The following is a 14,735-nucleotide window of genomic DNA, read 5'->3' as shown; positions in this document are numbered from 1 at the left end:
TTATCCGCTCCAATCAGATGATATGATGGCATGGAAGAAAGTAATCCGAATATCCCGTGAACTCGGCGGGAAGGTACGACGAGAGCCTCAAATATATTGAGAAGTTATGCGACAATGAAGTTATATGCGCTCGTTGATGTATTGGTTGCTTGATCGATATCCTTCTGTATATTCAAAAGTTGACTTCAATGGGAATTTGGTTTTCGCTCGACTGACGTCATGGTCGATGATGAATGAGATCCTTCACCGGTATGGAATATATCACGCCTTTCACTCATCGATGAAGGAATTTGTAGCTGAAGTAAAGTATCCAAGCCAGACTCGTGAAGCCAGACATTCCGAATCCAAAGGTCTCTTTTGGTGCATTGCTCGTTTGGGAACTTGTACTCAGACTACCGGTGACAGTCGTAGTTGACATGGTACTACTGAATTCAGTGACGGTGGATACATCACTAAAGGGTGTTTCTTGAGGCGATGGAGTTGTAATTCCTGTGGCAGTGATAGACAATGAAAAAGTCGTAGAAGCAGCAGCAGTGAGGGATCTATTATATGAACATGTTGCCGGAGTGAAAGTTGTCCAAGAACTAAGTGCTGGAATATAAGTCGACACAGCAGTATCACACAACATGGTATATCCGATCCTGTAACTTTTCGTTGTTACATTATCGATTGAATTATTGAACGAGCTCGAAGTGGAAGAAGGGGAAGTCATGGTTAGAGAATGTGGTAATTATGGGAGATATGTGAAGGTAAACATTTAAAAATCCAATTAAATAAAATGTACAAGTTCTTCGAGTTTACTCTCCAAAAACAAGAAAACAAGACAATCCATTAACTCCAATTCTACATTGCGAAAGGCGGTGAATACTTATTCTGGCAGAATTTTTCAATGACGCTTATGATAATTGGAGGTCGTCAAAGCCGTAGGACCTAAGTACTACCAGAGCTAAATCAGCTCCCAACTTTTCAGGTTACTTCAATTCTTGTGGCCGATTGATAAATTATGAAGTTCGAAATCATATAACCTCAATTGAAATCAACAATTCATCCATAATCCTCTCAATTGCTTTCCTCCTACCCCGCAGCCATATCAATTACCCTCACATCAAAATGTCGACTCCAATAAGAGGCATGCTTCGCACCCTACGTCCAACATCCGCTTTTCGCACAATTGTCCCCTCAACCAATCGAACATTCATAACCCTCCCTGGCAGCGAACCGCAGATTCTGACCGAAAAGCGAATTCTGCCCTATAAATCCTCATCCCTCTACAGTCTAATCGCCGACGTAGACAGCTACTCGACCTTCGTTCCCTACTGCACCTCCTCCGTTGTAACAAAATGGTCCGCACCCGATTCCACAGGCAAAACATGGCCCGCTGAAGCAAATCTCACCGTCGGCTGGGCCGGCGTGGAAGAAACCTTTACCTCCAAGCTTCTCTGTGTTCCCGGCACTATCGTCGAAGCACTTGGTGGGGATGCTGCAACTTCGATTCCTGAATCCAAAGTTCCCCATCATTCGGAAACATACCATAAATCCGCTTTTGCCAACAGTATATTCCAGAGTCTCAATACGCGCTGGTCATTGAAACCTTTCCACTATAAACCACCGAGTGGACAACCACAAACTGATAAGACGGAACACGATGCGAGAGAACAAACGGAGGTGAACTTAGTTATCGAGTTTCAGTTTGCGAATCCGTTATACACAGCGTTGAGTAAGGCGGTTGCGCCCCAGGTAGCACCGAAGATGATTGAAGCGTTTGAGTTGAGAGCTAGAAAGTTGTTGGATGGGCCTGGGGCGGGTAAGGTTGAAAATAAAACATCATTGGGCCATGCATTCGATGCAGCTAAGAATATGGGTGCTTAAAATGGACGATTAGATTCATTTAATGAAAATGATGAAGTCGCCGTGTTCTGACTATACTGTACTATATAATGACAATTTTCAAGGCGGGAAAAATTTGTATTATTGGTTGCACTGCTGCAAGGGCAATTTCATCAAAAAATGGTTCCTTTCACCATGTTAAATGAGATCAGTTTAACGCTTCACTTGATTTATATGGTCAACGGAGTATGTCTAATCCACTTAATGTTTGATATAGGGAAATATATACTTCGAATTTAAAGTATTGGCTGTTTGCAGATGTACTAGTAGTGTGTCAATAATAAGATGGTGTACAAATCAACCTACACTCAGCTGAACTAAAGATACCCTATATTAATAAAATTTGAGAGACAGTTGCCAAAGTTTCAACCCCTCTTCAAAGTCCTACAATTTTGATATCAATAATTGCTGCATCAACAGTAGCTACACTTTCCCCTTTCTTTCCGTGCTGGATATCTATATCCCCACTCTTCCCCGTAACAACAGCCCCGCCTTCACATCCCAGCCTCATGCAACTTAATTTTAACCCCATTCCCACTACACATCGTCAACGTCAAATTAAACGTGACGTCCGTCTTATCCACACTTTCCATCTGATCAAATTTCTGCAGTAATCTAATGATGAAGAAACCGGTTTCTGTGAGTGCATATTGTTGGCCTAGGCAGATGCGAGGGCCGCCATTAAACTGTAGTCCTGTGTTAGTGTGGGCTCATGATTTAGGGAGGATTGAAGATGATTCATCCCTGTCAAGGGGGTTTTGCAAGCTTAATAGAGCGTTTAATTGTCCGGAGAAACTCAAAGTCGCTTCAGAAGTGGAAGATAGAGGGAGAGGAGGTAAAAGATAGTGAAAAAAGCGACATAATGAACATACCGGTAAATAGTCCCAACCCCCCTTTCTTCCCTCCCATCTCTCCGGTTTGAACTCATCCGCATCCTGACCCCAAAGCTCCTTTCGTCTATGCAATGCAAAAACACTGTACTCCACCACTGTACCTTTTTTTACAAAAACTTTGCTCTTTCCATCCTTACCACCACCATGTGGCAACGTGGTATCTTTATTCGCCACTCTGAAGTTCCATGGCACTAGCGGATACAATCTTAAAGTTTCGTTCAGAACCCACTGAAGATATTTACAATTCTTGATATGCATAAACGTGATATTTTTCGGCTCATTGAAAGTGCCGAATTCTTCTAGGACTATCCCTCGCAATTTTCGGTAGCGTTCAGCATCTCGGGCTAGTCTGAGTATAGTAAATCCAAGAAGAGATGCTGTGGTATCCCGACCTGCGAGGAGGATGTTCATAACCTGTACACGAAGTTCTATTGGATCCCGGGTTTGCTCTGCTAAGGCTTCGAAAAAGACGTAGCGGTCTGGATCGCTGACCTCTCTGGCTGCTTTCATCTTCTGGAGATTTTCGGCAATAATTCGATCAATGATTCGATGGCAAGTTTTGATCGCCTTCCTGAAACCACTTGGCCACACCAGCCACTAGAATTTGAGGTAGTCAGTAAGGCTGTCGTAGGGGAGCTTGGATGAGGACAGGTAGATAGTTTGGGTTACATGAGAAATAAAATGGATCCAAAACATTAACATTTAACCCGCTCTAGGGGTTGGAGATGTAGATTCAAAGAAGTGAAGTGTACTCACACTATAGGGAGCAAATTTCGACCTCTTTGTCAAGCCCATGTTGCCAATATCGAATTCTCTTGCAAAGGCGTCGGCATCTGTCTCCTCGCCCTTTATACCAAGGGCAGTTTGTATTCCCGCAAGTTGACTATCAACACTCTGACCCAAAAGAAATTCCGTTGCCGTATCTAATGTGAATCGGAATAGTAACGGTTGAATATCTATCTCGCCCGACCAGCCATCTTTTTCAATTTCAGGTAGAGCCTTCAGCAAGATCTGGACATGTCTTTCTTCCATTTCCAAATCACTCAAATTTTCCCTTGCAAATTGTGGCCTCATAAGTGCCCTCGATCGTTCCCAATCTTTTCCATCTTGTGCGAATATACCAGGCCCCAGGAATGCCTTGAAATTATCGATCCTTTGAGCACCCAAATCGAAGTCTGGAAATTGAGTTCCTAGCATTGCTTTGATGTTGTTCTCGTCAATAGTTGCGAAGCCATCGTTACCGAGAATCGAATTGCTGTAAGTAAGAGCATTCACTTCTTCGAATTTCTTTTGAGTGTCAAGAGGAAAAGTCTTCGCCGCGAGAGAGTTAAGAGCTCGAGTCACTTGATCGATACCTAAAGGAAGATTATTCTTTTGGGCAGGTGGACTTTCGCAATCAAGCTTCCTAGCTTTACTACGACGACGCTGTAATTGTATTAGACTGTTGACAATGGCATAGATGATATAAGAACCCAAGACAGCTATAACTGCCGATTTGGTAGAATACCCCACGATTGTATCCGTGGAATAGTCCATGGTCGATGAAACTGACTGCAAAGCTTGAGGTTCGAAGCTGTAAGAGAGAGATCAATAAGGGTCAATTTCCCTGTATTTATGTAACATGTGGTGTCGCTCAGCCCCGAGACACTTGTACGATAGTCAACGGAGCTAGTGACGATTGAAGGAACGGAGATGCTGATCGATATGTGAGTTCGCAAAAATGGCTAATAACACCCTGCATGAGCCTGTAGAACTACCATGGCGGATAAAAAGACTTAGTAGAAACGGAAGGTACTACCAACCGTCTCTTGCTGTTTGTGCAACCATCCTCGCATGGGATGAGGTTAGACAGAATATTCCATTCTCCATCTTGAATCCTTGAGATCCCCTTACTAGAAGTCTCGATCGACTGCCTTGATTTTCGAGAAAATGATACGATTACGGAATTCCGGTCCACGTCTTGATTCCGGAGACACTTTTTGTACGACAATCCGGTACTTATTCCTGTGCCATCTCGGATACACCAGTGGAATATAAGCATAAGGATTACCTAGTATGCGTGCTTACTGCCGACAGATACGGACGTAAGATTTAATATCCGATCGCAAGTTCTTGAAGAGGTCATTGGTGTAGCAAATTGTAATATGTCATCTTTCGATGGAGAACAATATGTAACATTGGCAGAACAGGCTTATCGAGATGTCCCCGAATCTGCTGCCCTCAAATGTCGGAACACAGTTCTATGATGCATCCTTACATTGCGTCATTGATGATCAATATTAATTCTTTGACGCCTACCATAGGCTACTACAAGATACGATTTTTGTGTGGCGCCGATGATGTAAAAATATTCGTTCTTCCGTGCACTTCGTCCAAACGATTCATCGACTCCTGCGCTCTCTGTGATCATCTCTGTCCCTCCTATACGACCTGTCGCGATCATGATGGCGATCTCTTTCTCTTTCCCTTTCCCGGTCACGACCCTCATCTCTATCTCTACGATAACTTCTCTCATCTCTCTCCCTAGCGTAATCACCCATTTTCTTCTTATCCCTATCACTTCTATGTGAATGAGACGACCCCCCAGGTCGTAACCTTTTAGCATCGGCCTTCTGAACCCAGGCCCCTAATTCCTCTGCGTCTTTCAGCTCCTTGGCTCCTAAGCCTAATAGATTCTGCCTCCTCTTGACCTCCTTTCCACCGCCTTTTCTTTCTTTGCCATCCCATCCCATTCCTCTTAATAGCGCGGCACCGAATTCTTCCACCGGTACCGCATTATAATCTTCTAATGTCGAAATATCCGGTGCTGATGCAATAGCTCTCTTGTAGGCATCTTCTTCTGTGACCAGATCATTTCCATTTTCATTAACAGAAGCAATGATCAAGTCTGGCCCATTTCGTTTCGACTCCACCCCCATCAATGCCTCGATTGCCAGCTCATCTTCCGTTTTTATCTTTGGCTTATCTTCCACTTCCTCAACTTGTATAGTCTGTTCAATAGTTCGTTCGCTATCGACCAAGTCCTCCTTGACTTGAGTCTTCACAGTCAATCCCCATTTTATCTCCCCATCGTTCCCATTCACAACGTCTGCCTTTTCTTCTTTTTCTTCTCCAGCCCTCCTCCTCTGCTCCTCCTCTGGCAACAAATTTCTCCCTCTTCCTTTCCTCTCTCTAGCTTCTCCCTTCCAATCCCTATTCTCTTGTTTCGGAATAACCAGTGGCGCAGCCACTCTCTTCTCATCTCCTTCTCTAATAACGCCTCCATCCGCAAACCCAGTAACGGCCTCATGCCTTATCCTCCTCGCGCTTGTGCCATTGTCTGAATTATCTGAATCTTCGTCATCGTGCGCAAAGGTGCTTCTAGGCCGCTTTCCCAAACCCGATTTAGGAGGCTGCGGCTTACCATTTGTTTTCACCGAGCCATTTTTAGATCCTGCGCCCAAGGAGAAACCTTTCATGGATATTTTGGGCGCATCGCTCGATGGCAACATTCTCGCTCGTCGGATGAAAATTCGGACAGTGTGTGTATGTGCGTAATCCAAAGGATAGTTCTACGGTGTAGAGTAATGCGTGAATGGAAGATATGCACGATTGTCTAATTTGAGTATCCGACAGCACCAGTTAATAAATGATATCTTACTCAATGCTAGGATCTCTCAGGAAGCTTTAATGATAAGCTTGAAGGATGTGGTTTGCGATTGAAGTGTTGCAAAATTTGTGTATGTTGCGACTCAGCTCAGATTACCATCTATTTAAGATCCTCCAAACGCAATATTTGGGCCAATACAGTGGGGCTATCAGAGACACCACGTGATGTTGTTTTTATCGATAAGTAGAGCCTGGCCATCTCGAGGCCGTGTATCATTGCCACTAAATTAAAGAAAATTCATGTTCGTTCAATATTTCTACAAGCCCCTTTAAAGCAGGATTTTGCCAGTGTGTCATGCATATATAAGCCTCAAGGAAGCTGGGGGATACGGCCTGGGCGACTTAAAATTTGAACACACCATAGATCTTATCATTCGAGCCACAGCAGTACTAATTCATAGAGCCATGATATCATAGCGGAACGAACAATGTAATTAGATATTAATGACTAGGAAGAAGAAAGAAAGGGTATCTTCCTTTCCTATTTTCCACAACGCCTCAGAACCCATCTCCTCTGCGAGAGGAACGCCGATACAACCATTCTAAAAAGCAGATCCATTAACCATAGGCGTCAACTTCTCAGTGAATAAAGTCTTCCCCTTCACCATATTGACTACGAAGCTAGGGAATTTCATTCCCCCCATATGGCCTGTGCCAACCTTTTTGCCAACTGGAACTGCCAACATATCTATAGTTGAGTTAGTTTACCAGGATAATTACACGATTAGAGATAAGAGTAAAGGGGGGCTGGAGAGGGGAAGGGGTCAACTGACTTTTATCCGCAACCTTGTAGCTTAATGGCTCGGAATTCTTCAATATCAATGCAATGTTCTTTGCAACATGAGTGCTTTGTTTGTCGGTATTCACATATTGTGGACGTTCAACAGCCGACACATCACCCACGACCCACACATTTTCAGCATCCTTCAATCTCAAGAACTGGTCCACAATTGCAAAACCGGCTGGGTTGAGATGTTTCTCTGGAATGTATGAAGAGTTTGGGATGAGACCCATGGTCGGAATATACAAGTCGACAATGGTTTTCTCGCCGTTCGATAAAGTGATTTCGGTTTTTCCATCAGGTGTCTTTGCTGTGCCGGAAACCTTGGTGGATACCTTGATCTTGACTTGGAGATTTTCAAGTTGTTTAGTGGCTGTTTTGGAGACACTTGCGGGAGTGCCTTCAAGTATAACAGGGCCACTTGCAATCTGGAAATGGGGCTTAGTAAATAGGCTCGAAATTAAATTAATCTACGTTTAAGTGCTTACCAGAGTGATCTGTTTGGAAGAACCATATGCAAACCCTAACTCGCCTGCCGTTTCGACACCTAATTCAATATATGAGCATTGAGGTTCGTGGTTGATCGTCGACAAAGCACATACCTGTCGCTCCAGCTCCAGCTACATAGATGGAAGATGCATCCTTGACCTTAGCTTGCCATTCGTGTAACAAGTCAAGTGACTCTTGATATGAACCCTTGCCCTTGAAGGGTGATTCTTCTTTTGGTCTTGAGCCTGTGGCGAGAATAAGAATGTCATAATTCAAAGTCGATCTCCCACTATCTCCCGAAACAACAACTGTTTTGTTCTCTACGTCCAATCCCTCAGCGGTACCGACAACAAATTCGAATTTATCAGCAGTGTATTGCTTGAATCCTGTAGCTATGGATGCGAAAACTTTCTCATCTGGCATTCCTCCAGGTACAATTGCTCGTGTGGCTGCAAGATTCCAGTATACATGGGTGTTTGGTGAAACCAAGGTGATCTTGATGGCTAGTCCAGCTTTGGCTGATTGCTTTAGTATTCTATGTGCTGTACTGACTCCAGCATATGATCCACCTAGGATGAGAATGTTCTTGAGAAGGTTCGCCATTATCTCGTGATGTGGTAGTCTCAATTGGTTTCAAATATCAGAAAACAATAACTGATTTGTATGAGGATAGAAATGAAGGGGGTATGGGAGTGTATTGAAAATTGAGAGTGAAATGATGAAAGTATTATAATATTGAATAAAATTGATCACCTATGATCTGAGACTCTATATACCTTTCTCATATTCGACCTAGAGTTAAAAGAACAGTGCTTTGTGAATTAATTTTGGATTTTGGTATATTGAGGAAGTCTGTGAACGAGCCGCAGGTGAACAACCAATGAGAGGTCTTAGCGCCGCGGATCTGAGCCCTTCGGAGAATTCAGTGCTTTGAATAAAACTAGACCACCCTAAAGTTGCCTAGCTGACCGCCAATTCATATGAGTTGTTAAGCATCTTATTAAGATCACCAGTGGGTGCATGGACTGACGGGACACTTCCCAATTTTCAATATTTTTCATAAATTCATTCTTCAATTGTTTGATATCAGAATTCGTATTTTGATTGTTTCATCTCTATTCAAGAATTGTAACAATTCCTAAAATAAATGATTCAATATATCAAAAGATATTCACAAGTTTATTTTTGTACTGTCCCGTGAGTCTGTACACCCACTAGTGGATTGAACTTTTGCTTATTCAACATGACAATTTTGATTTCTCATCATCAAATTCCAGATACCATCTCGTCGTCTTCATGTCCGAAGAGAACTGGCTGTCCCTGTTAACAATCTGTACCTCAACGGATGTTATTTGCTCATCAAACTGCGAAGATTCCAGATAGAGCACTTCCCAGTACGTTGAAAGTTCACGGCTGTCAAATTCCATCCGAAACGCGATTGCTAGGGTTTGGGATGGTGCGAAGAAACAAACGCGGGACGAGATGCATAATCGGTGGTGATATTTGCTACTCGCTCGGACGTTCGATGTTTCGAGAATCACGTGTTTTGATGTACACGTAGTCAGGCGATCTGCATTGTGCTCGCATGTACTGCCTATAGCTAGCTAATGTTATCTATTTTGTCTATTTTTACATTCAAGGAGAGGAGGAGCTAACACTGTAGTAGATATCGCGCTGTGAGGTAGGAGTCAAGCTACAAGCTAAAGCACGTGCTAAGTGCGTAGCTCATGAACTGACATTAGCAATGTCCGCTCTGGACTGCTTCGAGAGAAAAGATAACAACGCAAAATAGAATCATTCGATCTCAAAATCACAAAAGGAAATATCTGGCTATCTCTGGACAGGAAGTAATACGCAACAACCACTAAAAGCATAGCAAGTTGTACTTATCTTCGTTTGATTTTTTCTCAAATGAAGTCAGTACCTTGGAGCTGCCGGGTGGCTATCAACTCCTCAAAGATGCTATTTCGGCCTGGCATCTGAATCGGGCAAGTTTCGTACATGTCCATTAGCTGTGCTACAAATGGTCCAATTGCTATCTATACATTGGTATATCAAAATTATGCCAGTATTGAACACAAATTTGTAACTTAGCCAACAATAATGGTAACGTGTGAGATAGCCAGACTTTATGCGGAAATCTAGCTCATGCTTAGGTGGTGGTCAATGATTATCTGGCGGCTATGCGATTTCCTGATCTCCAGATCATGTTGCTTTGCGTCTGCTCTATTCTTCTCCTTTCTAAGGGAACACATGGGGAATTATTGAGTTTCACATCCAAACCTAGATTATCACTATCTCCATAGTCTTCATTTTCTTTGCGTTATCATCTAAATAGCAATACCACTTTTCAAGAAGTTCTTGCTCATCATTATCTTTTTTTGAGGGACACGTTACTTGGTAGGGTTTTTATGTTGGCAGTTTCCTTATTTTTGGTCACTATGAACTCGAATTGCCCCTCTCTTGACAAGAACAAGATTCCCGATATTCGGAAGTACAGGTCAAACCAGGGAATCTTTCGGTTGTTCATTCTCATTTGGAAGGATCGTATAATTATCTTAGGAACCCCTCAAGATTCGTGGAGTTTCCTATTTGGTCCTCTTCTGCTATCAGACTTGCCCTTGCTTTTACCGCTAGGTGGTAAAAAGTTCTACGCTCCTCCCTCGTGAAGTTTGTTTGTAGGAAGTGATATATTTAATCCTTCACTCTTTCAAAGAAAACCACCTTTAAACTCATTGAGAACAGCATACATAATCTAAAACCCAAATTCAATATTTTCAGTACTTTTTGGACCATTATTTATTGTTTACTCAATCATACATACATTCTTCTTTGAACTTGCTCTCCTACCTCAGCCACTACGAAAAAAATCCGATTTTCCATGATGAACGCCAACGAGAACCTCACGGAAAGTTCTTCTCATTTAACTAACGTCGTACAAGGTCGTTCCAACCCTATAAATTCAGATAACACTGCGCAAGTTACATTGGCTACCGAATCCCAAAGAAAGGGTCAAGGGTGCAAGACATCAGTCTCAAGGCAGGTATCTCATGGGAAAAGCAGCAAACCCTTAAAACCCCAATTGAAATGGGACGAGGAAATCCCCTACCCACGCTTCAAAGCTTCTCGCAAAGATCGTCGACGCAAAACCAAGTCCAGAAGAGCCCAAGACCTTCATGGACAGGCATTACAGAGAGAAGTTGGCGTCTCCTTGCCGCCCAATTGGGAAACAAAATATCCTCAGTACACTTATAAAGCGGGAGCATCATTTAAGCTGTCGCGCACATCTGTATTAAATGCACAGAATCGGTTGATGGTTAGGATTAAATCTAAGTGTAAAGGACACATTATCACGGTTCACCCGCTTGATTGGGAAGATTTTCAGGCAAACGAAAAAGATGGTCACAGATTGCTCGCACTCGCCATCAACTTTATTCAGTATTGGGATCAATTCATCAAGGATAATCCCAACAGTCTGAAGGACATGAATCGGATTTATGCAAGCTGGGTTGCCTCTTCATGTGCTGGTGATCATCCAGACCTCGCAAAAGTTACTGTGGGAGACCCAAGACTACTAGATTACTCCGCTAGGCGTCGACAATTGCAAAGGGGGAGAGAGAAGAAATGGCAACATATGAAGAGAACAAAAGAAAGACAAAAGAGGTTTAAGGAACTATTCATGATTGAGGATCAAATTGAAGAACTTACTCTTGGAGTTAGTCGACATCAGTTTTCCTGAGCAATTTCACCGCCATCGAATCTCCCGTAGCCTGCCCACATACTTTTGCATATGGAGAGAACTTGGATGGGTAATCATAATGAAGTCTGGATGGTCCTTTGAATGGACACAATTGGTACATTTGCATTTGTCTACGGTCAAAAAGCTAGTCAACAAGTGGTTCATACATTTGAAGTTTATGTTTTGCTGGGTTAGCGTTGAATCATGGGTTGCATGGATGGGAACGGAAAAGGAGTTGGGCTTCAAGTCTTCTAATGGCGGCGATGAGAGAAATGGTAGATGATTCATTACCACAGCATTGTATGTGCCATAGTACTAGTATATCTTAGCTTGTTGCATAGGCTTATGCATAATCCCTCCAGCGTTTGTAATTATTACGGATAGCAAATAATTTCACATTAACGGTGAATCTATACCTTTCAATGCCAGTGCATCTTGAAGTGCCCATGCATCAAGGACTCTTTGGTAAAAACTCGAATAGTTTCGGTCGACGGGATAGTAATGATGGAAAGCCCATCCATCACAACTTCAGCGAGTATCTGGAGATTAGACTACCGCGCAAGTAGCTGCCTTCTTGTATGCTTCTCCGCCGACACGAGGAAGCAAACAAGTATTCCATTAGTCGAAGCTTCAGGAGACCTTTGATTAAGCCTTGTACGCAACAGACCAGCAGATCGCACTTCTGTTTAGAATAGCCTTAACTACGTTTTGTGAGATTCTATGTAATCTTTATAAGAACTTATACATGAAGAAATCTCCGTACTTGCTAATGTCCCCTACATGTGATAGAGCGTTCTGACAGGAATAGATGAGTTTGCATCCCATGAGATCTCTCTTTGAACTCGAGAGATCGAAAGATTACAGAAGAGAGAATTTTCAATTTCTGGGCTGGCTAACTCGAGAGATGGAACACCAGGTTCCTTTGTATGAACTCTCTCTTCACCCATGATCCAATATACTTACTTTCCAAAGATGGAACGACAGTATGCGCTGGTTATTTATAGATCTAATTATCCCAAGATAGCTCTGGGTACAACCATCATACCGGTACCAACCCACGTTTTTCACGTCATCAAAAAATGGAGCGTAATCGTCAGAGTTCCAGGAATGTACACTCCTCACCTCACCTCCCCATTACCTCAGAAACCACGTATCTCAATTCCACATTCCCCGTCTTAACATATATCTTCCAATTTCCTTGCTACTATCCCCAAAACAATACGAAGTATTGCATCACTTTTACCAATATCACATCATCAATTGCGTATTAGTAACCATGCGTACACCCAGTATTATCCTCGCGATTCTTTCGCTCTCTTCTACGATCTCTGCGCTTGCGGCTCCGAGATCTGCAGCTCTCGATCGTGGATTGAATGAATTTGAAGAGGGTTGCCAATGTTCTGCTATGGGATGTATGTTACTCCTCCCATACCTATACACTCCTAGATAAAATCAAACTAACAAATCCAGCCGTCTGCCATAAAGCATCCTATATCAACTGCTGCAATGGATTCTCCTGCGAAATGATGGACAATCCCAATGGGGATTATGGTATTTGTCGCGCGTCGGATGATCGTAAGAAGGATGAGAAATGCATGTGTTCCATGTCTGATGGTAAGAATTCCGATTCTAAATTTCTATCCATAGAACTCACCATATATTCCAGATGTGTGTCATCCAAAATCCGACATCAATTGCTGTTTCGGTCTCTATTGTGATATGACCAATAACCCCAATGGCGATTACGGAAAATGTAAACCTTCGCACGAGTCGAAGAATCCATTCAAAAAAATCGGAGATGCGGAAAAATGTTTAAAATCGGGCGGTATGTTTTTTTCCACTCCTTTGCTATATTGCAGTTCATTACTGAAGACCATCAAGCCATGCATTGTAATTTGCTAGGCGCACCACCCTGTTGCTCCGGAGCAAAATGTAACAAGGTTGGAAGATCCGATAGCCAAATGTTTATGTGCGAAAAAGAATCCGACGATAAGGATCAAGACGGTGATGATAAGTGTTTGAAACCTGGTTGTATGGGTACCCCTCCTCACTATCTGCATCAATACTTATTCTTCGCTAGCAATGCATTGCAATTACCTTGGCTCCCCAAAATGTTGCAGCGGATCAAAATGCAACAAGATTGGAAAGTCTGACAGTAATATGTTTATGTGCGAAAAGGAGTCTGATGACGACGATAAGAAACAGTGTTTGGCCCCTGGAGGTATGTTGTACTCTTTCAAATCACATTCATCTTAGAATAGTAACTGATACCTCGATAGCACACCACTGCAACATATCCGGCATGGAATGTTGCCCTGGATCGAGTTGTAAGAATGTCAGAGGTGAAAACTTTATGTGTGCAAAGGGCTCTGATGATGACGACGTTTCAACTTCTTCTTCCCAAGATCAACAACCACTCTTCTCATCAAAAGACAAAAATATCTTTGAAGAAGATTGTGACAGAAATATGTGTGTTGAAGGAGGCCGTACGTCCCCGCCCCCATTTTAAGTCCAATTTGTGGAAAAGAGCTAATTCAATGATACAGGTATGTGTCATCGCCACAGACAAAATTCCAAGTGTCCACCTGCTCCATGCTGTCCGGATTTCCAATGCGCATACGTAGATTCTCATCATGATTCCTTCTGTGTTTCTATGTCCGATTCGAATGAAAATACCGAAATCACTTCCTCGAAGAAACCTGCCATGTCAAAGAAGGAGAACGAATTGATGACCGAAAATTGCGCACCACAAGAGCCCACTGGGTGCTCACCCTTTGGATGTAAGAACCCCCATTTCTCCTCATACAATAGTAGACCTGACACGAAAAAGGTCCATGTAAAAAAGATCAGCATAATAGCTGCTGCGGAGGTCAAAGTTGTACAGGTATCTCGAAATCGGGTGTGTCATATTGTATGACACCCGACGATCAGGAAGAACACTCTCGTCTATACGCATTGAAAGGGATGTTCCATGGGTTTGTTGAGAAAATCGAGAAGAAATATTGTTTACCGCAAGGAGGTGAGTAACCTTTTTTTTTTCTATCTCTGTGAGACGGGAACGTTAATGTGAGAGTAGAATCATGTATGATGCAACATGATAAATGCTGTCATGGATTGATATGTCATTCTGGAGAATGCATGGCCGACAATGACGAATTGAAGCTTTGATAAGAAGATCTTGATTAGGATGTTAATGATGTTGAATGTGTTGGAAGCTGTTTTGTTCTTTTATTGGAATAGGAGGAAAATTGTTTTATGTTTGGTTTGAGTACCTAGGGAAGGTGAAGTAGGAAAATTA

General features: G+C 42.6%; 8 protein-coding genes across 8 annotated transcripts; 4 read left to right on the top strand and 4 right to left on the bottom strand.

Annotated features, from left to right (window-relative positions):
• Window positions 1-274: 274 nt before the first annotated feature.
• EAE97_001254 (uncharacterized protein) lies at window positions 275-712 on the bottom strand (the record flags this gene model as incomplete). The annotated part of the gene is made up of 1 exon (XM_038871764.1): window positions 275-712. The coding sequence occupies one exon, from the start codon at window positions 710-712 to the stop codon at window positions 275-277; it is 438 nt and encodes a 145-aa protein (XP_038737665.1).
• Window positions 713-1,110: 398 nt separating this feature from the next.
• On the top strand, window positions 1,111-1,869 carry EAE97_001253 (uncharacterized protein; the record flags this gene model as incomplete). Its single annotated transcript, XM_038871763.1, has 1 exon — window positions 1,111-1,869. One exon carries the CDS (start codon window positions 1,111-1,113, stop codon window positions 1,867-1,869), a length of 759 nt encoding a protein of 252 aa, XP_038737664.1.
• Window positions 1,870-2,145: 276 nt separating this feature from the next.
• Window positions 2,146-4,316, bottom strand: EAE97_001252 (uncharacterized protein; the record flags this gene model as incomplete). Its single annotated transcript, XM_038871762.1, has 3 exons — window positions 2,146-2,573; window positions 2,760-3,377; window positions 3,537-4,316. The coding sequence occupies 3 exons, from the start codon at window positions 4,314-4,316 to the stop codon at window positions 2,382-2,384; spliced, it is 1,590 nt and encodes a 529-aa protein (XP_038737663.1). The 3' UTR covers window positions 2,146-2,381.
• An 845-nt stretch (window positions 4,317-5,161) lies between these two features.
• On the bottom strand, window positions 5,162-6,271 carry EAE97_001251 (uncharacterized protein; the record flags this gene model as incomplete). The annotated part of the gene is made up of 1 exon (XM_038871761.1): window positions 5,162-6,271. One exon carries the CDS (start codon window positions 6,269-6,271, stop codon window positions 5,162-5,164), a length of 1,110 nt encoding a protein of 369 aa, XP_038737662.1.
• Window positions 6,272-6,970: 699 nt separating this feature from the next.
• On the bottom strand, window positions 6,971-8,301 carry EAE97_001250 (uncharacterized protein; the record flags this gene model as incomplete). The annotated part of the gene is made up of 4 exons (XM_038871760.1): window positions 6,971-7,116; window positions 7,202-7,637; window positions 7,698-7,756; window positions 7,812-8,301. 4 exons carry the CDS (start codon window positions 8,299-8,301, stop codon window positions 6,971-6,973), a joined length of 1,131 nt encoding a protein of 376 aa, XP_038737661.1.
• Window positions 8,302-10,579: 2,278 nt separating this feature from the next.
• Window positions 10,580-11,437, top strand: EAE97_001249 (uncharacterized protein; the record flags this gene model as incomplete). The annotated part of the gene is made up of 1 exon (XM_038871759.1): window positions 10,580-11,437. The coding sequence occupies one exon, from the start codon at window positions 10,580-10,582 to the stop codon at window positions 11,435-11,437; it is 858 nt and encodes a 285-aa protein (XP_038737660.1).
• Window positions 11,438-12,713: 1,276 nt separating this feature from the next.
• Window positions 12,714-13,590, top strand: EAE97_001248 (uncharacterized protein; the record flags this gene model as incomplete). Its single annotated transcript, XM_038871758.1, has 4 exons — window positions 12,714-12,849; window positions 12,908-13,051; window positions 13,104-13,262; window positions 13,310-13,590. The coding sequence occupies 4 exons, from the start codon at window positions 12,714-12,716 to the stop codon at window positions 13,588-13,590; spliced, it is 720 nt and encodes a 239-aa protein (XP_038737659.1).
• Window positions 13,591-13,597: 7 nt separating this feature from the next.
• Window positions 13,598-14,605, top strand: EAE97_001247 (uncharacterized protein; the record flags this gene model as incomplete). The annotated part of the gene is made up of 5 exons (XM_038871757.1): window positions 13,598-13,658; window positions 13,699-13,923; window positions 13,984-14,321; window positions 14,369-14,456; window positions 14,490-14,605. 5 exons carry the CDS (start codon window positions 13,598-13,600, stop codon window positions 14,603-14,605), a joined length of 828 nt encoding a protein of 275 aa, XP_038737658.1.
• Between the last annotated feature and the right edge of the window lie 130 nt (window positions 14,606-14,735).

The sequence above is a fragment of the Botrytis byssoidea genome (genome assembly GCF_014898295.1).
Source record: "Botrytis byssoidea strain MUCL 94 chromosome Unknown BBYS_002, whole genome shotgun sequence".
NCBI classification, from domain to species: domain Eukaryota; kingdom Fungi; phylum Ascomycota; class Leotiomycetes; order Helotiales; family Sclerotiniaceae; genus Botrytis; species Botrytis byssoidea.
Note: the sequence above shows the minus strand (reverse complement) of the source record. Positions and strands in the feature narration are given on the sequence as shown.